The sequence below is a fragment of the Engystomops pustulosus genome, chromosome 11, assembly GCF_040894005.1.
Source record: "Engystomops pustulosus chromosome 11, aEngPut4.maternal, whole genome shotgun sequence".
Lineage (NCBI taxonomy): Eukaryota > Metazoa > Chordata > Amphibia > Anura > Leptodactylidae > Engystomops > Engystomops pustulosus.
The window spans coordinates 2,675,967-2,701,169 of NC_092421.1; the positions used below are offsets into that span (position 1 = coordinate 2,675,967).

The following is a 25,203-nucleotide window of genomic DNA, read 5'->3' on the forward strand; positions in this document are numbered from 1 at the left end:
GATATGTGTTTAGGATAGGGGAAAGCCCCACAGAAAGCTTTAGGACCAGTTATTATTCACGCTATATTAATGATGCAGCCAACGATTAATAAGAATAAATATTTAAATATAATTTATTAAAACACAAATAGCTGCCATAGGATGGAAATGTACATTGTGCCGATTAGAACTCGTATATAACAGGAAATCCTGGATCGGGATGTTGGATTTTCTCGCCCCTTGCGCTGAGATGTCTCCGGTTCTCCGTGTCCTGCGCAGTGTGAAGTCCTCTGTGTTGTGTCCTGCTTGCTGCGTCCGGGGCTTTGTTGGTGTGCCGTAGTTTAGGAGGGAGGGTGCGGCGAGACGTCTCCAGCTCCTGGTTCTCTTTCCCGCTCCCTCTGTACAGCCACGCTATGGGGTCAGTAAGACTTTGAAGACAAATCGGGCCGGAACTGCAAGTGGATTCCTGTGAAGCCGCCAGAACTTTGCTGTCACAGACCCTCAGCGACGATTTGTGTCTAAAGCGAGTTCTTCGCTGACATCTGCTTGGTCTCAGTTGCACGTGGTCTGTTACTGCCGAGCAAGGCTGAGCCAGTGTCCGAATAGACTTCACATAATCCTCCAGTCCACCGTCCACCAAAGTATCTGCCACCACTCTTTCATGCTGCGCTTTCACCTCTGTGTCCTCGCGGATGGTGGGCAGCTGTTGTACGGAGGTCAGGAGCCGAGATCTCATCGCTGCAAAGAACACAAATAAAGATGAGTATTTCCTCATATGTGGAGTGCAATTAGAAAGCATTTGGAAATGGTTATGTATGAGATAATCCGGTGACACACGGTGACTATAACAGGTCCTGTAGCCTGAGAAACATATACGTCTGCATCTAGCTTTACATTCAGTAACATATGTAGCATTCAGGAAGTGGGTGACAACCAAACAGCTCAACATTTACAGAGATTTTAAAGGAAATCTACCACCAGGATGAAGGATTATAAACCGAGCGCACTGGCATACTTGTGTGTGTCCCCTTTAAGCTTTATATGTCCTTGTTTTTAAGAAAAAAGGCTTTATAAAGGATGCAAATGCAGGCTCCAGGGTCATTAACATATATTTGCATAATTTTATGAGCCTTTTTTTAGTAAAAACCAGGGCATAAGAAGCTAAAACAAGAGCGAATCCTGGCAGAAGGGGCACACACCAGTATAGTATATTTTTTTTTAGCAGAACCGCAATGCAGATTTTAAAATGACGATTTTATTGATACACAAGTATAAAAGCAAAAAGTACATAAAATAATAATATGGATTAATACAGCAGCTCTAAAATACAGGTGACATAGATATAATGAGGTATGTCCCAAATAGCACAATCATATATATACAGGCTGTCCCCTACTTAAGGACACCCGACTTACAGACGACCCCTAGTTACAGATGGACCCCTGTGACCTCTGGTGACCTCTCTGGATGTTACTATAGTCCCAGGCTGCAGTGATCAGCTGAAAGGTGTCTGTAATGAAGATTTATGGATAATCCTTGGCCCAATTACTGCAAAAAATTTTGAAATTTTTTTTTTTTTTGTCTGGATCTATAATTATAAAATATACAGTTTCGATTTTCATATAGATTCAACTTAAGAACAAACCTATGGAAATCTTGTATGTAACCCGGGAACTGCCTGTATTAAATGTTGAGGTATGTCCCAATCGTATATATGGGATAAAAACCAACAGTCTGCCCAAAAATCTACATGTCTGAAGCGATTGTCTCTCTTTTTGGCTGACGTGCTGTGCGCTAGAACCTGCTGACTGGTGGCTTCTATTACATCTTTGTATGTGAATCGGTTACTATAATCATAAAGTGTTTTTTGAGTCTTTGTGTTCTTTTTCCTTGTAGTGAAATTTACCTTTTGATATTTGCATCCACCACGTTTTGGAAATGTATCACACCACATAGTGTAATGTTATAGACAATGAATGGAAGGCTCTTACCTGGTGCCGGCTCTGTCCCTTCAGTGAGTTCTTGTTGTGTCTGATCTGTCGTCCGGCTCGTTACTGTGGCTCCTTTATATAGCAGCTGCCGGCCGGCCTCCCGGCAATGTTTCCCAATATAGCAGCAGCTGTGACAAGGATGTGAGGAAGGTGATGTCCCCGGGGGTGTAGGGAGGGGGTGCACTTCCAGCTTCTCACCGGCTGCAGCCACTTGTTTCCTTCCTTTCCTTGTCTGATCCACCATGAACCTGACAGCGAGATGTGAATGTGCGCTGCCACACGTCGTCACGTATCACGGCTACACGTACACAGAACGGCTCAGCACATCTACAATACAATAGTGGCTTATGTCTCTATATGTGAACATTTTGTAGAAACCTTCAAATGAGTCTAAATGTAAAATATTGCAATAGGGACAATAACGGGGTGAAAGGGTAATAATGGTCGCTGTAGTCACTGCTGGGTAAATTGTATGAATACGAATACAGGCAGTCCCCGGGTTACGTACAAGGTAGGTTCTGAAGGTTTGTTCTTAAGTTGAATTTGTATGTAAGGTGGAACTGTATATTTTATAATTCTAACCACAGACAAATTTTTTGTTTGTTTGGTAATGGGGAACAAACTTATTGACCAGGAGAATCCGACACTTCACAAGCAGCCAGATTCAAAATTTTCCAGATTAATGCAATAAGTTAGCAAAATGGACAAGAAGCAAAAGACATAGGGGGAGATTTATCATTATTCGTATGTAGCTTCTTGGCGTATAATTGTCGCAAATTTTTGCGCAAACATCATTTTTGCAGGTTTTTTAGGGACGAAAAAATACAACTCAAGCCACACAATGGCGGATAAAATACACCACAGAGCGTGCAGCGCCGAACAACGCCGCAATTATTAGCTGGGAAATTTCAAAAGAAGGCAAATGTAATCCCAAAACTACATCACGTGGGAGGTGGTGTAAGTGGGTCCATTGCTTCTACAGGGGGAAATTTCTCTTAAACTTGCTCAATTTTGAAGTTTTTGTTCTATTTTACGTTTGAGGTATAATTTCCTGTGCAAATACATAGCAAAAAGGCAGAAATTGAGCAGATGTTACACATACGTGCGACTGGTGCAGCCTATTGGCATAGAGCACATACAGCTGATACACGGCACATACACCCGACTATAAATCCGACTGGTGGAAACTGCCAGTCTAACACATAGACAACTGCTCACAATCCTGCCGAATGCTAAATCTCCCCCACAGTGACAATACATAACTAAAGATATCACAGAATACCAGTAACTCCTGGATGCACAGCAAGAATATTAACACGAGTGAGTAGCTCACAAGGTGAGGGGGGTTCAGATATAAAGGACTGGAAAGGGAAGCACTAAAGGATCTGTATTCAACAGACTCTCCAGCTGAGCCATTGATATGAGTTAGGGGGGTCAGATGAGCGCCAACAGGCATACACACCCTGGCCACAATTAGGAGGACTCGGATAGTGGATTTGTTAAGTGACAGTAAGATACTGGGGTGGTGTAGTAACACCCCCACAGAGTCATTGTGTAACGATCGACCTCGCATATTGCCCTCAGTCACCTCTTTCCCTCCACAACACCAGCAGCGGGAGGATACCTCGGGGTATATCTTATGCAGCACACGGGGCACTCAATAACATCTAGTGGTATATAGTATGTAATTTGCCTCCTGATAGGATGTGCTCAGCGAGGATTTGTGTGCCAGTATGTAGATTTGATTTCTCTGTTCAATAGAGAGGGAAATGTTCTTCCCAGCTCAGCATAAAAGAGTGGAAAGGATTTTAGGGGGTGTATTCTGAAGACATTGTGTCTCAGGCTGGTCCCACCTGTGGACAGATATCCTCCAATCCTATTTTAGACCTGGGAAACCTCGAGGGGGGCGGTCAAAGAGCTCAAGTAATGAGGGAGCTGGAGGCCTTGCCAAATAGATGCCCTTGGTAAGTCCTGCAGAGTAACTAAGGTAATGGCAGGCTCTGTAGCATCCAGAGGATGACCATCCATTGTGTGGCATCGAAAGTTTAAAAAGTGACTGGGCTGGACCGGGTGGGAAGTCAGAGTTGCCAAGGATTGGAGTATGGGGGACTCATCACCTTTATACTTACCGGAGTGCTGCCTCATTGCATTTTTTGGATATCTGACCCTAGCTTTATATCTCTGGAATACCATCCACCGTGTGGTGTGGATCGTGGGGTATTGAGCCATGGATCTCCACCATCTCCTCTGCACTCAAGGGAGACCCGACAAGGGCACCCGTGACGAGGCCTGTTCGCTCAAGATCCTGGACTTGGTGTTTTGGTGCCTACAGAAGTTTACAATCTTGTACAGATGGGCTTCATTGTGATGATGTGTAAAATTTGTGAGGGAAAACCCTGTCTGCATTCTTTGGGGTGGTAAAGATAGATATCCTGAGTCTTGGTAGTTTATAGCCCCACACAAATGTCGAAAAAAGATGTTGCACTGAGAGCAGAAAGGTGAGTGTGAACTTATTTGAGGGGCATATCGAGGGCCATGGCTTCTGACTTCTGCATGTTCACCTTGACATTCAGTGAATGTGTCCAATTCGCTGAGAAGGTTGGGGATCGAAACTAGTGAAGTGGATAGAAAGAATAGCATTGGGACATTGGGATTTGATCTGATTCTGGAAAGTGTCGATCACCAGAGCAAATATCAGGGGGGATAACGGGCGACCCTGTCTAGTCCCATTTCTGCTGATTTCTAGTAGGCGGGAGTACACCCCATTTACTCTGATTCAGGCAGTGGGTGTGGAGTACATGATCCCAAGCCAAGCTTTTCCAGTATCCAAGGACAATCATGGGGATTAGCCAAGTGGCCCATATTCAAGGCTCTAGTCATATTGTCTCTGGCCTACATGGAGGAGATTAAACCTGCCTGATCAAGGTGGACCAAGCCCAACATCAGAGGTGCTAGACAATTGGTTAAGATCTTTGAGAGCAGCTTAAAGTCCATGTTGAGCAGAGAGATGGGTCTGTACCTGGAACCCAGATCTTTACCCTCCTTTGGAATAACTTTGGTTCCTCCAGGGAGATCTGCGCCTCCAGCCCTTCCCTCTCCTCCTCAAATAAACTTGGGGAATTTACAGAGTCCCGATATGCCTGGATGTCTACCAATGAAAAGAGGGCTGGTACAGAGGGGCATAAGAGTGTCTGAATGATTTGGCAATTCCTGCTGCGGAACTGAGGTACTGTTTATATGAGGGACATAATTGGTCGACCTCTAAGATTTAAGAGGATTAGCTAGGATCTTACCCAGCGTATTGCTTTGTTCGTCGAAAACACTACGGCATTTTACCAAAGATTCTTTTGCTTTCCCTTGGTAGAAAGAGCGGCGTTGCTCCAGGGGAGAGTTAAGAGCGGCCCTAGTCAATGGGGGTTTGCACTTGCTTATGACGATCTTTTACCTTTATAATCTGGGACAGCAGCTCTGAGCCTGTGCATACTTCTCCCTTTTCACCCTGCCACCTATTCTCACAAACACATCTCCATTATATTATTTGTGGGCCTCCTAGTGGATCCAGCAGTCCATGAAGTAGACAGGGTTGCCAGCCCCAAAGTGAAAGAGATAGGAGAATGATCAGACGGGCTGGAGGTATGAATATCCCGTCAAAATGAAAATGATTGAACAGGAAGTAGTCGATTCTGGAATAATACGAGCAGTATGTATAATATTGGGAGCTAGGGAACATTGACCTTCATACAGTCACTGGCTGGTAAAAGTAGTGGAGATCCCTAACCCATGTCAGCTGAGACCAGGGAACGTGTCCAGACCGGGAGATATGGCAAGGTTTTGATCACCCCCTCCCACAATCGGGATACCCGGCCAGTCTGCAATTCTACTAAGTAAGAGGCCAGAGCCACCGGTTGCCCACAGCTAGGAAGGTAAAGTTTGGGAAAGTGTCAACCTTTGAGAAACTCACACGAAATGACCCTCTGGAATGGACCTAGAATCCGTGAAGACACACGACTGTCTGTGAGGTTAGTATACCTATGCCCTTGGAGCGGGAATCCCTTGAGCACCCGTGGTAGCAATATGGGAAGTAGCGGCTGGAGAGTCTGAATCTTATTTCTGCTCCTTTCTCCTGAAGGAAGACCACCTGTGCCTGGAGATGCAAAAGATCTCTTAATAACATCTGCCGTTTCTCCGGAGTTTGAAGGTCTCTAACATTAAAGGAGACAATTTTTATGTTAGACTCAGACAAGGGGGGAAGAACGTGGGTATAAAGAGAGAGGATAGACGGAAGGAGAGAGGGAGACACGAGGGGGGCAAGGAAAGGAGCACAAAGACATCAAAATGATTTGGGCAAAAACAGTGGGGAAATAACTATTCAGCTCAAAGGAGAAGCTGTAGCCTATCCGAATCTAAGGATGAGCAAAAGAAAATCAACTTTCCAAAGATGGATCTGTCACCAGCAGAAGATCACCGGGGGGTCCCTAAGGGGGTGTAGTAGAACAATTCAGGAGGTAGAGACCACACTTCCGGACTCTTATTAGGAGAGCCGTCACAGCACCTATGGGGATGAAGCAATTGGGAAGCGTGAAGGGGAGGAGGATACCAATAGGGTCTATGTCCAACATTCAGCCACTCCCCTCAGGCACCCAATGTACAATCTTACAGCTGCAGGCTATAGATTGTGCAGACAAGGGTCGGCCTAGTGCCTTCCCCAAGCCTGTAATAACAGTAGAAACTTTTTGGAATAACTTAGAAAAGGAGGTATTCACTGTTAGGAGAGCCCTCAGGAATCTAATGATTGGTTCTCCAAGTATCATGCTCCAGCACCAGTGAGCGTGTTATTTGCTGTTAAGAGGCCACACACTGTTAAAGTTGCTCCAGCCTGTTCATTTGGGGGTCATTTGCTCCACGGGACCCCCATCGATCTGCAAGTTATCCTCTATCCACAAGACTTGATTTTTATGTGTGTGGCTGGACTATTCCTTTAAGCTTACACCTTTACAGCAATTTTCCAAAGAAGCCTATAGTCACAGCGCCCCTGCAATAGTCACAGCGCTCCCTACAATAGTCACAGCGCTCCCTACAATAGTCACAGCGCCCCTGCAATAGTCACAGCGCCCCTGCAATAGTCACAGCGCTCCCTGCAATAGTCACAGCGCTCCCTGCAATAGTCACAGCGCCCCTACAATAGTCACAGCGCTCCCTACAATAGTCACAGCGCTCCCTGCAATAGTCACAGCGCTCCCTACAATAGTCACAGCGCTCCCTACAATATTCACAGCGCTCCCTACAATAGTCACAGCGCTCCCTACAATAGTCACAGCGCTCCCTACAATAGTCACAGCGCTCCCTACAATAGCCACAGCGCTCCCTGCAATATTCACAGCGCTCCCTGCAATATTCACAGCGCTCCCTGCAATAGTCACAGCGCTCCCTGCAATAGTCACAGCGCTCCCTGCAATAGTCACAGCGCTCCCTGCAATAGTCACAGCGCTCCCTGCAATAGTCACAGCGCTCCCTACAATATTCACAGCGCTCCCTACAATAGTCACAGCGCTCCCTGCAATAGTCACAGCGCTCCCTGCAATAGTCACAGCGCTCCCTAAAATAGTCACAGCGCTCCCTGCAATAGCCAATAGTCACCATGTCGCAGTGCCCCCCCTTCCACACTACCCCACCCCGTCCATCTTACACGCTGGGGACCTATGAGATGGACAGCAGATGTTATGAGATGTTTGACATCATTCCCCAAATTCCCACTGGCATGCTCAAAATATTTGTAGAAAATGGGATCGCTCTATATTGCTGCCTTGGGATTTATAGGTTATACAACATTATAAATGGGTTTTACAAGATTTCCAGAAGATTACATTTTAAAAGATTTTGTCACATATTTCCAGTCCTGGGGACAATCTAATAATCATCATCTTCAGTTAGAAAAATGATCTATTGTAAAGCCAGAGAGAAATGGCTGCGATCCAAAGTCCACTGGGAATTTTCCACTCGTCGCTTCTCTTTAAACTTCCTGGACTGAGTGCATGATGTTGTTGTATTGAATATATTCATTTGCTACATTTTTTAGCTTTATTAAATTGTGTGAAAAAAACGCTTCGACATAAAGCATTAAATAAGACACTTCGATATATAGCATCTTCAGCCGTATTCTGCCACACATACCCCCCCCCTTCTGTCCTGCTGATTCAGCATTTCTTCTATTAGTCACATTTTTTTCTAAATGTAAATTTTGGCATTTTATGTATCACTTACTATAAAAAGTAAAGGAAAAAAAAAATCTAAATAACCGTATATACTTGAGTATAAGCCGACCCAAGTATAAGCCGAGGCCCCTAATTTTACCACAAAAACCTGGGAAAACCTATTGACTCGAGTTTAAGCCGAGGGTGGGAAATGCATTGGTCACAGACTTCCCAGTACAGTATATAGCCTGCCGGACCCTGCCTCATAGTATATATCCAGCACCTGCCCCCCAGTATATAGCCTGCCAGCCCATATCCCCCAGTATATAGCCAGCCCCTGCCCCAGTATATAGCCAGCCCATATCCCCCAGTATATAGCCAGCCCCCTGCCCCAGTATATAGCCAGCACCCTGCCCCAGTATATAGCCAGCACCCTGCCCCAGTATATAGCCAGCACCCTGCCCCAGTATATAGCCAGTAGCGGGGGAAGCCGGAAAGGTGAGTTTGGGTTTTCAGCACATTTTATGGCTTATACTCGAGTATATATATATCTACAACCCAAATAAGAATTGACATTTTTATGACCTAAATTAAAAAGCAAAGCATAATATAACCAGAATCATATGATCGCTGAAAAGTGTTGCATCATCGGACCCTCGTAGCGGCTGCATTGCTTTTTACCTGCAAAAGACATAGGGAAGTGAATGGGTTAATTCAGCTTTTTTAAACTGACGACTTCTCTTTCGGATATGCCTTTAATATGGAACCACTGAGCGTCTGACTCTTTATCAGCTGTTTGAGGGGGGGGGGGCATGGTGCTGGTGGGAATTCTGCAGCTTCTTCTTGGTTTACATTGTTGTAAAGGAATAATTCTACGACTCCCCCCACCCCCCCCCCCCCCATATAGAGACACAGCTATAGCCCCTGCAGTGAGGGGTAAAGATGTACCCTCAAGTTCCAAAACAATTAAGAAACCAAAACACCTGACGTTAATAGTTGGAAACGATGAGAGGATCCCCAAAACAGGAGGTCAAAGTAGAAGGATAAGGGTGATGCCACACAAGGCGTTTTTGGTCCGTTTTTAAGGATCAGTTTTTGACCGTTTACCATGCGTTTGGCTGCTTACAACCTGTTTATCCATTAAGTCCAATTCTATTACCTCATATTATTACATATACATATTAGCTCATACATCAGTCTTATACTCATTGCCTATAATAACCAATCAGAGCTGAAAACTCAGATTAATGACCTGCGGCAAAATAGAAACTGAGCTGAGATTTATGTGATTGGATGTTAGAAGCTGAGCTGTGATTGGATGTTAGAAGCTGAGCTGTGGTTGGAAGTTAAATGCCACAGCAGCAGCAGACAATGGCTGTAGATGGTGGTTAATGGGTGTAGTTTGGAAAGCACAGGATGAAAACCTATTCTAATTTGGTGATTGTGCAGATTCCTTTAGCATACACTCACACACACACACTCACACATACACGTATGTGTGTGTAAGTGTGTGCTAAAGGAATCTGCACAATCACCAAATTAGAATAGGTTTTCATCCTGTGCTTTCCAAACTACACCCATTAACCACCATCTACAGCCATTGTCTTATGCTGCTGCTGTGGCATTTAACTACCAATGACAGCTCAGCTTCTAACATGCAATCACAGCTCAGCTTCTAACATGCAATCACAGCTCAGCTTCTAACATGCAATCACAGCTCAGCTTCTAACATGCAATCACAGCTCAGCTTCTAACATGCAATCACAGCTCAGCTTCTAACATGCAATCACAGCTCAGCTTCTAACATGCAATCACAGCTCAGCTTCTAACATGCAATCACAGCTCAGCTTCTAACATGCAATCACAGCTCAGCTTCTAACATGCAATCACAGCTCAGCTTCTAACATGCAATCACAGCTCAGCTTCTAACATGCAATCACAGCTCAGCTTCTAACATGCAATCACAGCTCAGCTTCTAACATGCAATCACAGCTCAGCTTCTAACATGCAATCACAGCTCAGCTTCTAACATGCAATCACAGCTCAGCTTCTAACATGCAATCACAGCTCAGCTTCTAACATGCAATCACAGCTCAGCTTCTAACATGCAATCACAGCTCAGCTTCTAACATGCAATCACAGCTCAGCTTCTAACATGCAATCACAGCTCAGCTTCTAACATGCAATCACAGCTCAGCTTCTAACATGCAATCACAGCTCAGCTTCTAACACCCAATCTCAGCTCAGTTTCTATTTTGCCACAGGTCATTAATCTGAGTTTTCAGCTCTGATTGGTTATTATAGGCAATGAGTATAAGACTGATGTATGTGCTAATGTATATGTAGTAATATGAGGTAGTATGATTGGACTGGGGGGATGTTATATCACTAGAGCCTCCATAGAGTTACACTGTGACACCCGCTCCATGCACTGGTATATAGAGATACAGCGCCCCCATCCACTAGACTATGGTATTACTGGTTACACTGGGGGGATGTTATATCACTAGAGCCTCCATAGAGTTACACTGTGACACCTGCTCCATGCACTGGTATATAGAGATACAGCGCCCCCATCCACTAGACTATGGTATTACTGGTTACACTGGGGGGATGTTATATCACTAGAGCCTCCATAGAGTTACACTGTGACACCTGCTCCATGCACTGGAATATAGGGGTACAGCGCCCCCATCCACTAGACTATGGTATTACTGGTTACACTGGGGGGATGTTATATCACTAGAGCCTCCATAGAGTTACACTGTGACACCTGCTCCATGCACTGGTATATAGAGATACAGCGCCCCCATCCACTAGACTATGGTATTACTGGTTACACTGGGGGGATGTTATATCACTAGAGCCTCCATAGAGTTACACTGTGACACCTGCTCCATGCACTGGTATATAGAGATACAGCGCCCCCATCCACTAGACTATGGTATTACTGGTTACACTGGGGGGATGTTATATCACTAGAGCCTCCATAGAGTTACACTGTGACACACGCTGCATGCACTGGTATATAGAGATACAGCGCCCCCATCCACTAGACTATGGTATTACTGGTTACACTGGGGGATGTTATATCACTAGAGCCTCCATAGAGTTACACTGTGACACCTGCTCCATGCACTGGTATATAGAGATACAGCGCCCCCATCCACTAGACTATGGTATTACTGGTTACACTGGGGGGATGTTATATCACTAGAGCCTCCATAGAGTTACACTGTGACACCTGCTCCATGCACTGGTATATAGAGATACAGCGCCCCCATCCACTAGACTATGGTATTACTGGTTACACTGGGGGGATGTTATATCACTAGAGCCTCCATAGAGTTACACTGTGACACCTGCTCCATGCACTGGTATATAGAGATACAGCGCCCCCATCCACTAGACTATGGTATTACTGGTTACACTGGGGGGATGTTATATCACTAGAGCCTCCATAGAGTTACACTGTGACACCTGCTCCATGCACTGGAATATAGGGGTACAGCGCCCCCATCCACTAGACTATGGTATTACTGGTTACACTGGGGGGATGTTATATCACTAGAGCCTCCATAGAGTTACACTGTGACACAGGCTCCATGCACTGGTATATAGAGGTACAGCGCCCCCATCCACTAGACTATGGTATTACTGGTTACACTGGGGGGGATGTTATATCACTAGAGCCTCCATAGAGTTACACTGTGACACCTGCTCCATGCACTGGTATATAGAGATACAGCGCCCCCATCCACTAGACTATGGTATTACTGGTTACACTGGGGGATGTTATATCACTAGAGCCTCCATAGAGTTACACTGTGACACCTGCTCCATGCACTGGTATATAGAGATACAGCGCCCCCATCCACTAGACTATGGTATTACTGGTTACACTGGGGGATGTTATATCACTAGAGCCTCCATAGAGTTACACTGTGACACAGGCTCCATGCACTGGTATATAGAGATACAGCGCCCCCATCCACTAGACTATGGTATTACTGGTTACACTGTGGGATGTTATATCACTAGAGCCTCCATAGAGTTACACTGTGACACCTGCTCCATGCACTGGTATATAGAGATACAGCGCACCCATCCACTAGACTATGGTATTACTGGTTACACTGGAGGATGTTATATCACTAGAGCCTCCATAGAGTTACACTGTGACACCTGCTCCATGCACTGGTATATAGAGATACAGCGCCCCCATCCACTAGACTATGGTATTACTGGTTACACTGGGGGGATGTTATATCACTAGAGCCTCCATAGAGTTACACTGTGACACACGCTCCATGCACTGGTATATAGAGATACAGCGCCCCCATCCACTAGACTATGGTATTACTGGTTACACTGGGGGATGTTATATCACTAGAGCCTCCATAGAGTTACACTGTGACACAGGCTCCATGCACTGGTATATAGAGATACAGCGCCCCCATCCACTAGACTATGGTATTACTGGTTACACTGGGGGGGATGTTATATCACTAGAGCCTCCATAGAGTTACACTGTGACACCTGCTCCATGCACTGGTATATAGAGATACAGCGCCCCCATCCACTAGACTATGGTATTACTGGTTACACTGGGGGATGTTATATCACTAGAGCCTCCATAGAGTTACACTGTGACACCTGCTCCATGCACTGGTATATAGAGATACAGCGCCCCCATCCACTAGACTATGGTATTACTGGTTACACTGGGGGATGTTATATCACTAGAGCCTCCATAGAGTTACACTGTGACACAGGCTCCATGCACTGGTATATAGAGATACAGCGCCCCCATCCACTAGACTATGGTATTACTGGTTACACTGTGGGATGTTATATCACTAGAGCCTCCATAGAGTTACACTGTGACACCTGCTCCATGCACTGGTATATAGAGATACAGCGCACCCATCCACTAGACTATGGTATTACTGGTTACACTGGAGGATGTTATATCACTAGAGCCTCCATAGAGTTACACTGTGACACCTGCTCCATGCACTGGTATATAGAGATACAGCGCCCCCATCCACTAGACTATGGTATTACTGGTTACACTGGGGGGATGTTATATCACTAGAGCCTCCATAGAGTTACACTGTGACACCTGCTCCATGCACTGGTATATAGAGATACAGCGCCCCCATCCACTAGACTATGGTATTACTGGTTACACTGGAGGATGTTATATCACTAGAGCCTCCATAGAGTTACACTGTGACACAGGCTCCATGCACTGGTATATAGAGATACAGCGCCCCCATCCACTAGACTATGGTATTACTGGTTACACTGGGGGATGTTATATCACTAGAGCCTCCATAGAGTTACACTGTGACACCTGCTCCATGCACTGGTATATAGAGATACAGCGCCCCCATCCACTAGACTATGGTATTACTGGTTACACTGGGGGGATGTTATATCACTAGAGCCTCCATAGAGTTACACTGTGACACCTGCTCCATGCACTGGAATATAGGGGTACAGCGCCCCCATCCACTAGACTATGGTATTACTGGTTACACTGGGGGGATGTTATATCACTAGAGCCTCCATAGAGTTACACTGTGACACCTGCTCCATGCACTGGTATATAGAGATACAGCGCCCCCATCCACTAGACTATGGTATTACTGGTTACACTGGGGGGATGTTATATCACTAGAGCCTCCATAGAGTTACACTGTGACACCTGCTCCATGCACTGGAATATAGGGGTACAGCGCCCCCATCCACTAGACTATGGTATTACTGGTTACACTGGGGGGATGTTATATCACTAGAGCCTCCATAGAGTTACACTGTGACACAGGCTCCATGCACTGGTATATAGAGATACAGCGCCCCCATCCACTAGACTATGGTATTACTGGTTACACTGGGGGGGATGTTATATCACTAGAGCCTCCATAGAGTTACACTGTGACACACGCTGCATGCACTGGTATATAGAGATACAGCGCCCCCATCCACTAGACTATGGTATTACTGGTTACACTGGGGGATGTTATATCACTAGAGCCTCCATAGAGTTACACTGTGACACCTGCTCCATGCACTGGTATATAGAGATACAGCGCCCCCATCCACTAGACTATGGTATTACTGGTTACACTGGGGGGATGTTATATCACTAGAGCCTCCATAGAGTTACACTGTGACACCTGCTCCATGCACTGGTATATAGAGATACAGCGCCCCCATCCACTAGACTATGGTATTACTGGTTACACTGGGGGATGTTATATCACTAGAGCCTCCATAGAGTTACACTGTGACACCTGCTCCATGCACTGGTATATAGAGATACAGCGCCCCCATCCACTAGACTATGGTATTACTGGTTACACTGGGGGGATGTTATATCACTAGAGCCTCCATAGAGTTACACTGTGACACACGCTGCATGCACTGGTATATAGAGATACAGCGCCCCCATCCACTAGACTATGGTATTACTGGTTACACTGGGGGATGTTATATCACTAGAGCCTCCATAGAGTTACACTGTGACACCTGCTCCATGCACTGGTATATAGAGATACAGTGCCCCCATCCACTAGACTATGGTATTACTGGTTACACTGGAGGATGTTATATCACTAGAGCCTCCATAGAGTTACACTGTGACACAGGCTCCATGCACTGGTATATAGAGATACAGCGCCCCCATCCACTAGACTATGGTATTACTGGTTACACTGGGGGATGTTATATCACTAGAGCCTCCATAGAGTTACACTGTGACACCTGCTCCATGCACTGGTATATAGAGATACAGCGCCCCCATCCACTAGACTATGGTATTACTGGTTACACTGGGGGGATGTTATATCACTAGAGCCTCCATAGAGTTACACTGTGACACCTGCTCCATGCACTGGAATATAGGGGTACAGCGCCCCCATCCACTAGACTATGGTATTACTGGTTACACTGGGGGGATGTTATATCACTAGAGCCTCCATAGAGTTACACTGTGACACCTGCTCCATGCACTGGTATATAGAGATACAGCGCCCCCATCCACTAGACTATGGTATTACTGGTTACACTGGGGGGATGTTATATCACTAGAGCCTCCATAGAGTTACACTGTGACACCTGCTCCATGCACTGGAATATAGGGGTACAGCGCCCCCATCCACTAGACTATGGTATTACTGGTTACACTGGGGGGATGTTATATCACTAGAGCCTCCATAGAGTTACACTGTGACACAGGCTCCATGCACTGGTATATAGAGATACAGCGCCCCCATCCACTAGACTATGGTATTACTGGTTACACTGGGGGGGATGTTATATCACTAGAGCCTCCATAGAGTTACACTGTGACACCTGCTCCATGCACTGGTATATAGAGATACAGCGCCCCCATCCACTAGACTATGGTATTACTGGTTACACTGGGGGATGTTATATCACTAGAGCCTCCATAGAGTTACACTGTGACACCTGCTCCATGCACTGGTATATAGAGATACAGCGCCCCCATCCACTAGACTATGGTATTACTGGTTACACTGGGGGATGTTATATCACTAGAGCCTCCATAGAGTTACACTGTGACACAGGCTCCATGCACTGGTATATAGAGATACAGCGCCCCCATCCACTAGACTATGGTATTACTGGTTACACTGGGGGGATGTTATATCACTAGAGCCTCCATAGAGTTACACTGTGACACCTGCTCCATGCACTGGTATATAGAGATACAGCGCACCCATCCACTAGACTATGGTATTACTGGTTACACTGGAGGATGTTATATCACTAGAGCCTCCATAGAGTTACACTGTGACACCTGCTCCATGCACTGGTATATAGAGATACAGCGCCCCCATCCACTAGACTATGGTATTACTGGTTACACTGGGGGGATGTTATATCACTAGAGCCTCCATAGAGTTACACTGTGACACCTGCTCCATGCACTGGTATATAGAGATACAGCGCCCCCATCCACTAGACTATGGTATTACTGGTTACACTGGAGGATGTTATATCACTAGAGCCTCCATAGAGTTACACTGTGACACCTGCTCCATGCACTGGTATATAGAGATACAGCGCCCCCATCCACTAGACTATGGTATTACTGGTTACACTGGGGGGATGTTATATCACTAGAGCCTCCATAGAGTTACACTGTGACACACGCTGCATGCACTGGTATATAGAGATACAGCGCCCCCATCCACTAGACTATGGTATTACTGGTTACACTGGGGGATGTTATATCACTAGAGCCTCCATAGAGTTACACTGTGACACCTGCTCCATGCACTGGTATATAGAGGTACAGCGCCCCCATCCACTAGACTATGGTATTACTGGTTACACTGGGGGATGTTATATCACTAGAGCCTCCATAGAGTTACACTGTGACACCTGCTCCATGCACTGGTATATAGAGATACAGCGCCCCCATCCACTAGACTATGGTATTACTGGTTACACTGGGGGGATGTTATATCACTAGAGCCTCCATAGAGTTACACTGTGACACCTGCTCCATGCACTGGTATATAGAGATACAGCGCCCCCATCCACTAGACTATGGTATTACTGGTTACACTGGGGGATGTTATATCACTAGAGCCTCCATAGAGTTACACTGTGACACCTGCTCCATGCACTGGTATATAGAGATACAGCGCCCCCATCCACTAGACTATGGTATTACTGGTTACACTGGGGGGATGTTATATCACTAGAGCCTCCATAGAGTTACACTGTGACACACGCTGCATGCACTGGTATATAGAGATACAGCGCCCCCATCCACTAGACTATGGTATTACTGGTTACACTGGGGGATGTTATATCACTAGAGCCTCCATAGAGTTACACTGTGACACCTGCTCCATGCACTGGTATATAGAGATACAGTGCCCCCATCCACTAGACTATGGTATTACTGGTTACACTGGGGGGATGTTATATCACTAGAGCCTCCATAGAGTTACACTGTGACACCTGCTCCATGCACTGGAATATAGGGGTACAGCGCCCCCATCCACTAGACTATGGTATTACTGGTTACACTGGGGGATGTTATATCACTAGAGCCTCCATAGAGTTACACTGTGACACCTGCTCCATGCACTGGTATATAGAGATACAGCGCCCCCATCCACTAGACTATGGTATTACTGGTTACACTGTGGGATGTTATATCACTAGAGCCTCCATAGAGTTACACTGTGACACCTGCTCCATGCACTGGTATATAGAGATACAGCGCCCCCATCCACTAGACTATGGTATTACTGGTTACACTGTGGGATGTTATATCACTAGAGCCTCCATAGAGTTACACTGTGACACACGCTCCATGCACTGGTATATAGAGATACAGCGCCCCCATCCTCTAGACTATGGTATTACTGGTTACACTGTGGGATGTTATATCACTAGAGCCTCCATAGAGTTACACTGTGACACAAACTCACTGGTATATAGAGATGGACCTTCTCAGAGATCTCTATAGATCACTACATTCTCTGGGTTTTTAACATATTATTAATAGTTAAATTAATAAATGATAAATTAATAAAAATGTATAAAGACCCAAAATAATGTATTCATCTATATTACCATTACTATGATCACCTTCACCTCGATTGTTACAGATCACATGGGTTTCATCGGAAACACTTAGAACATGATGCCCCCAGGCATTTGCACCGCGTTACCTTAACGCAACGTAAATGCCCCATGAGACGGCACCCTAAACAGTGAATCCAAAGTATTGTAGCGATATCAAGTATGAGGATACTTCTCCGGATATCGGTACAACCTCACTCGCCAGTGGTCACTATAGTTTACCGGAAAATATAGAAAAAGTGCGCGGAGAAACAGGAAGTCACACACAAGTCTTCAGGATAGTTTCACGTTTTATTCCAAGAATTCATGAATGAGACCATATTTTTTATATGGAGGTTTTTGCCTTATAGGAAGGATGTGCTAAACTCCAAGAGGTTTTTGTGCTTACTCCTAGGACGGGGGAGGACTTGTAGTAGAAGGACTGCTAAACATATCCTGGGGTTTGCGACGACCTATCAGACTACAGATGCACGACAGCAATGAACGCATATCCTTCAGCTCTTCTGAATCCTGGTGCAGAGACTCGCAAGTTAGTGACAGGTAAGCTGAACCCTGGTGCAGAGATGGGTGGGATGTAAGGTGATGTATTTCAGGAAATTATGTGATCTAATTAACGGAAACCACGGCCATTAAAGACTTGGACTCCTTCCTAGCGAAGTGCAACAATTAATACAAAGCGTCAATAATTAGCCCCGTTTTTTCATTGCAGCGTTGTGATCCTGCTTTGTGTCAGACTTATTCTGAGGCTTGTCCTTCATTAGTACAAATCAAGCCATTTCCACTGTCAAATGTGATGGTCTATGGTGATGGTAGAACCTCCTCTCCTCTAGGTGTAGAGGATGCCCCCTGTCTATGGTGATGGTAGAACCTCCTCTCCTCTAGGTGTAGAGGATGCCCCCTGTCTATGGTGATGGTAGATCCTCCTCTCCTCTAGGTGTAGAGGATGTCCCCTGTCTATGGTGATGGTAGAACCTCCTCTCCTCTAGGTGTAGAGGATGCCCCCTGTCTATGGTGATGGTAGAACCTCCTCTCCTCTAGGTGTAGAGGATGCCCCCTGTCTATGGTGATGGTAGAACCTCCTCTCCTCTAGGTGTAGAGGACGCCCCCTGTTTATGGTGATGGTAGAACCTCCTCTCCTCTAGGTGTAGAGGATTCCCCCTGTCTATGGTGATGGTAGATATGCCTCTCCTCTAGGTGTAGAGGATGCCCCCTGTCTATGGTGATGGTAGAACCTCCTCTCCTCTAGGTGTAGAGGATTCCCCCTGTCTATGGTGATGGTAGAACCTTCTCTCCTCTAGGTGTAGAGGATGCCCCCTGTCTATGGTGATGGTAGAACCTCCTCTAGGTGTAGAGGATGCCCCCTGTCTATGGTGATGGTAGAACCTCCTCTCCTCTAGGTGTAGAGCATGCCCCCTGTCTATGGTGATGGTAGAACCTCCTCTCCTCTAGGTGTAGAGGATGTCCCCTGTCTATGGTGATGATAGAACCTCCTCTCCTCTAGGTGTAGAGGATGTCCCCTGTCTATGGTGATGGTAGAACCTCCTCTCCTCTAGGTGTAGAGGATGCCCCCTGTCTATAGTGATGCTAGAACCTCCTCTCCTCTAGGTGTAGAGGATGCCCCCTGTCTATGGTGATGGTAGAACCTCCTCTAGGTGTAGAGGATGCCCCCTGTCTATGGTGATGGTAGAACCTCCTCTCCTCTAGGTGTAGAGCATGCCCCCTGTCTATGGTGATGGTAGAACCTCCTCTCCTCTAGGTGTAGAGGATGTCCCCTGTCTATGGTGATGGTAGAACCTCCTCTCCTCTAGGTGTAGAGGATGCCTCCTGTCTATGGTGATGGTAGAACCTCCTCTCCTCTAGGTGTAGAGGATGCCCCCTGTCTATGGTGATGATAGAACCTCCTCTCCTCTAGGTGTAGAGGATGCCCCCTGTCTATAGTGATGCTAGAACCTCCTCTCCTCTAGGTGTAGAGGATGCCCCCTGTCTATGGTGATGGTAGAACCTCCTCTAGGTGTAGAGGATGCCCCCTGTCTATGGTGATGGTAGAACCTCCTCTCCTCTAGGTGTAGAGCATGCCCCCTGTCTATGGTGATGATAGAACCTCCTCTCCTCTAGGTGTAGAGGATGCCCCCTGTCTATGGTGATGGTAGAACCTCCTCTCCTCTAGGCGTAGAGGATGCCCCTGTCTATGGTGATGTTTGAACCTCCTCTCCTCTAGGTGTAGAGGATGCCTCCTGTCTATGGTAATGGTAGAACCTCCTCTCCTCTAGGTGTAGAGGATGCCCCCCTGTCTATGGTGATGTTAGAACCTCCTCTCCTCTAGGTGTAGATGATGCCCCCTGTCTATGGTGTTGGTAGAACCTCCTCTCCTCTAGGTGTAGAGGATGCCCCCTGTCTATGGTGATGGTAGAACCTCCTCTCCTCTAGGTGTAGAGGATGCCTCCTGTCTATGGTAATGGTAGAACCTCCTCTCCTCTAGGTGTAGAGGATGCCCCCCTGTCTATGGTGATGTTAGAACCTCCTCTCCTCTAGGTGTAGATGATGCCCCCTGTCTATGGTGTTGGTAGAACCTCCTCTCCTCTAGGTGTAGAGGATGCCCCCTGTCTATGGTGATGGTAGAACCTCCTCTCCTCTAGGTGTAGAGGATGCCCCCTGTCTATGGTGATGGTAGAACCTCCTCTCCTCTAGGTGTAGAGGATGCCCCCTGTCTATGGTGATGGTAGAACCTCCTCTAGGTGTAGAGGATGCCCCCTGTCTATGGTGATGGTAGAACCTCCTTTCCTCTAGGTGTAGAGCATGCCCCCTGTCTATGGTGATGATAGAACCTCCTCTCCTCTAGGTGTAGAGGATGTCCCCTGTCTATGGTGGTGGTAGAACCTCCTCTCCTCTAGGTGTAGAGGATGCCCCCTGTCTATGGTGGTGGTAGAACCTCCTCTCCTCTAGGTGTAGAGGATGCCCCCTGTCTATGGTGATGGTAGAACCTCCTCTCCTCTAGGTGTAGAGGATGCCCCCTGTCTATGTTGGTGGTAGAACCTCCTCTCCTCTAGGTGTAGAGGATGCCCCCTGTCTATGGTGATGGTAGAACCTCCTCTCCTCTAGGTGTAGAGGATGTCCCCTGTCTATGGTGATGATAGAACCTCCTCTCCTCTAGGTGTAGAGGATGCCCCCTGTCTATGGTGATGGTAGAACCTCCTCTCCTCTAGGTGTAGAGGATGCTCGCTGTCTATAGTGATGGTAGAACCTCCTCTCCTCTAGGTGTAGAGGATGCCCCCTGTCCATGGTGATGGTAGAACCTCCTCTCCTCTAGGTGTAGAGGATGCCCCCTGTCTATGGTGGTGGTAGAACCTCCTCTCCTCTAGGTGTAGAGGATGCCCCCTGTCTATGGTGATGGTAGAACCTCCTCTCCTCTAGGTGTAGAGGATGCCCCCTGTCTATGGTGGTGGTAGAACCTCCTCTCCTCTAGGTGTAGAGGATGCCCCCTGTCTATGGTGATGGTAGAACCTTCTCTCCTCTAGGTGTAGAGGATGCCTCCTGTCTATGGTGATGGTAGAACCTCCTCTCCTCTAGGTGTAGAGGATGCCCCCTGTCTATGGTGATGGTAGAACCTCCTCTCCTCTAGGTGTAGAGGATGCCCCCTGTCTATGGTGATGGTAGAACCTCCTCTCCTCTAGGTGTAGAGGATGCCCCCTGTCTATGGTGATGGTAGAACCTCCTCTCCTCTAGGTGTAGAGGATGCCCCCTGTCTATGGTGATGGTAGAACCTCCTCTCCTCTAGGTGTAGAGGATGCCCCCTGTCTATGGTGATGGTAGAACCTCCTCTCCTCTAGGTGTAAAGGATGCCCCCTGTCTATGGTGATGGTAGAACCTCCTCTCCTCTTTGGGTAGAGGATGCCCCCTGTCTATGGTGATGGTAGAACCTCCTCTCCTCTAGGTGTAGAGGATGTCCCCTGTCTATGGTGAAGGTAGAACCACCTCTCCTCTAGGTGTAAAGGATGCCCCCTGTCTATGGTGATGGTAGAACCTCCTCTCCTCTTTGGGTAGAGGATGCCCCCTGTCTATGGTGATGGTAGAACCTCCTCTCCTCTAGGTGTAGAGGATACCCCCTGTCTATGGTGATGGTAGAACCTCCTCTCCTCTAGGTGTAGAGGATGCCCCCTGTCTATGGTGATGGTAGAACCTCCTCTCCTCTAGGTGTAGAGGATGCCCCCTGTCTATGGTGATTGTAGAACCTCCTCTCCTCTAGGTGCAGAGGATGCCTCCTGTCTATGGTGATGGTAGAACCTCCTCTCCTCTAGGTGTAGAGGATGTCCCCTGTCTATGGTGAAGGTAGAACCTCCTCTCCTCTAGGTGTAGAGGATGTCCCCTGTCTATGGTGAAGGTAGAACCACCTCTCCTCTAGGTGTAGATCTTGTAGCCAAACCCCCTGCAAGGAGCTCATGGACACTAATCACTTCCTGCCAGCAAACACATGAGATAAGGAGATAAGTGATCTGGGTACAGGGGAGGCAGGCACATGGAGATGTAGCAGAGGTGACAGTGTAAAAGTCTGTCATGCCTCTGTCTGTCTCATCTCTCTCTATGTGTCAGTGTGATAGTACAATGTCAGAAGTCAGATGAAAGTGCATATAAACCCTGTACCCTAATAATGTAACCACATTGTCACCCCACAGAACTAGATGGATAATAATGTGTGTGCTTAGAGAGTCTCCGCCCACACCCTGGGATTTTGCATTGAGCAGTCTAGAGAGTTATTGGAGCGAAAACAGCAATAACACTGAGTAACTTTGTAAAGTAAGGGGTTAAAATGATCTTCATCACTGGGGGATTGAGATGTGAGAATTTCCTTTCATGGATAAACCCCTTTAAAGGACATCTACCCCCAGGATGAAGGATCGTAAACCATTCCCACTGATATACAGGTGTGTGCCCCCTCTGGCAGGATCTGCTGTTCATTTGGCATCTTACAGCCTTGTTTTTAAGAATAAAAGTTTTTAAAAATTATGCCAATGAAAACATCAAAACCTATGGAGCCTGGAGCCCATCAGGCTCATTTGCATAATGTACTTTGTCGTTGATCCTGATGGTAGGTGTCCTTTAAACCCCATCTGCCATTTGTCAGCCCAGGCCTCTGGTTTTCATAAATCCCTCTGTAATATAATACTTTCCTACTCTGTATTAATTACTTTACAGAGCTTAGTATCATCTGCAAGTATTGAAGTTCTACTGTGTAAACCCCCCCCCCCCATGAGGTCATTATTAAAAACATATTTGAAAAAGCTCCTGTGAAAGAACAAGCACTATAGAAAAAGGCAAAGCCACCGCTACTGTCCGGCCGTGTCTCACCGATCCCCATGATATCATATTTATCCTGTAACATTAAGGCTTCCGGTTCCTCCATCTTGTCTGTGAGGCTTCTGGCATTCGTGTTCATAACCTTCATCCTTATTCCTTTGACCTTGCTCCACTCCCTGCTAGATTAGGTCTTACAAACATTTATCTGTAAGACCTGAACATATCTTTGGTCTTCCTGTATTTTTTATAATCTTCCCTCACATACAGCGAGAGCGTGCAGCCAGTCGGATGGGATGTACATAAATGTGACGAGTCCATCTGCCCCTCTCGTCCCCCCTACTCCTTCCCATCATTGTCATGCGCTTGGCCTGATGATTGCCTGCGCACTGCTCGTTGTTTGCTTGCTCTCCGCACTTGGCAGTGATAGCGGCGCACAGGGAAGCCGTGCATGCGCAGTGAGGTGGTGGAGTTCACAAACCCAGTCCAGCGCTCACTGTGCATTACTGGTAAGAGCGAGCAGCGCACGGGGACAGGAAAACGTCCACGCAGATTCCTTAGCCAGAAATAAGGGGCCATTTAGTTACAAGGCTGCTGTGGGTGCCTTCCAATAGGTATTAGTGCACATCAGATAAATGGGAGGGCACCATAGAAAATGTAATCCAAGCACAGCAATATGCAGAACAGGTTTTTTTTTATTAGGACATACGGACAAAATTCATGCGTGAAGGGTTACGGCTGGCGAGGCAGCCTTTATCAAACACCACTAAACAATACTAAGGGTCCGCGGATTGCATTGATTTCCCGACATTTTCGGGGATTTCACGACCGGTATTTAGAAAGGGATTGTGTCGGATTTTGGTGCAGCCGCGCTACTTTGATGCGACAGAAATCGGGGGCGGGGGCAGGCCGTTGGACAATCCGGCTGATTTGGACTGAGCGGGGGAATTAACTCTCAAATTGTGTCGCAAGCCATGCACTTACATGCACCAGGAAGAAGATGGTGAACTCTGCCGGACGTGAGCGGTGAAGTGACACATGCAGGATATCGGGCGCAGGATCTTAGTGACTCCCCGCACAGCGCATTATACACGGACAATGCACTTACATGCACCAGGAAGAAGAAGGTGAACTCCAGGGACCTGAGCGGGGAAGCGACACATGCAGGATATCGGGCGCAGGATCTTAGTGACTCCCCGCACAGCACATTATACACGGACATTGCACTTACATGCACCAGGAAGAAGAAGGTGAACTCCGGGGACCTGAGCGGGGAAGTGACACATGCAGGATATCGGGCGCACAATCTTAGTGACTCCCCGCACAGCGCATTATACACGGACAATGCACTTACATGCACCAGGAAGAAGAAGGTGAACTCCGGGGACCTGAGCGGGGAAGTGACACATGCAGGATATCGGGCGCACAATCTTAGTGACTCCCCGCACAGCGCATTATACACGGACAATGCACTTACATGCACCAGGAAGAAGAAGGTGAACTCCGGGGACCTGAGCGGGGAAGTGACACATGCAGGATATCGGGCGCACAATCTTAGTGACTCCCTGCACAGCGCATTATACACGGACAATGCACTTACATGCACCAGGAAGAAGGTGAACTCCAGGGATCTGAGCGGGGAAGCGACACATGCAGGATATCGGGTGCACGATCTTAGTGACTCCCTGCACAGCACATTATACACGGACAATGCACTTACATGCACCAGGAAGAAGAAGGTGAACTCCGGGGACCTGAGCGGGGAAGCGACACATGCAGGATATCGGGTGCACGATCTTAGTGACTCCCTGCACAGCGCATTATACACGGACAATGCACTTACATGCACCAGGAAGAAGAAGGTGAACTCCGGGGACCTGAGCGGGGAAGCGACACATGCAGGATATCGGGCGCAGGATCTTAGTGACTCCCTGCACATCGCATTATACACGGACAATGCACTTACATGCACCAGGAAGAAGGTGAACTCCAGGGACCTGAGCGGGGAAGCGACACATGCAGGATATCGGGGGCAGGATCTTAGTGACTCCCCGCACATCGCATTATACACGGACAATGCACTTACATGCACCAGGAAGAAGAAGGTGAACTCCGGG

At 47.0% G+C, this 25,203-nt stretch overlaps 1 protein-coding gene across 3 annotated transcripts in view; it reads left to right on the plus strand.

Moving 5' to 3' along the window:
• Window positions 1-25,203, plus strand: part of LOC140105399 (ras association domain-containing protein 4-like) — an 84,440-nt gene that overhangs the window by 47,063 nt on the left and 12,174 nt on the right. For all 3 annotated transcript variants that reach the window (XM_072129332.1, XM_072129330.1, XM_072129331.1), the window contains exon 5: window positions 18,192-18,337. In XM_072129332.1, the coding sequence (XP_071985433.1) occupies window positions 18,192-18,337 (146 nt within the window). The remainder of the gene's footprint in view (window positions 1-18,191; window positions 18,338-25,203) is intronic.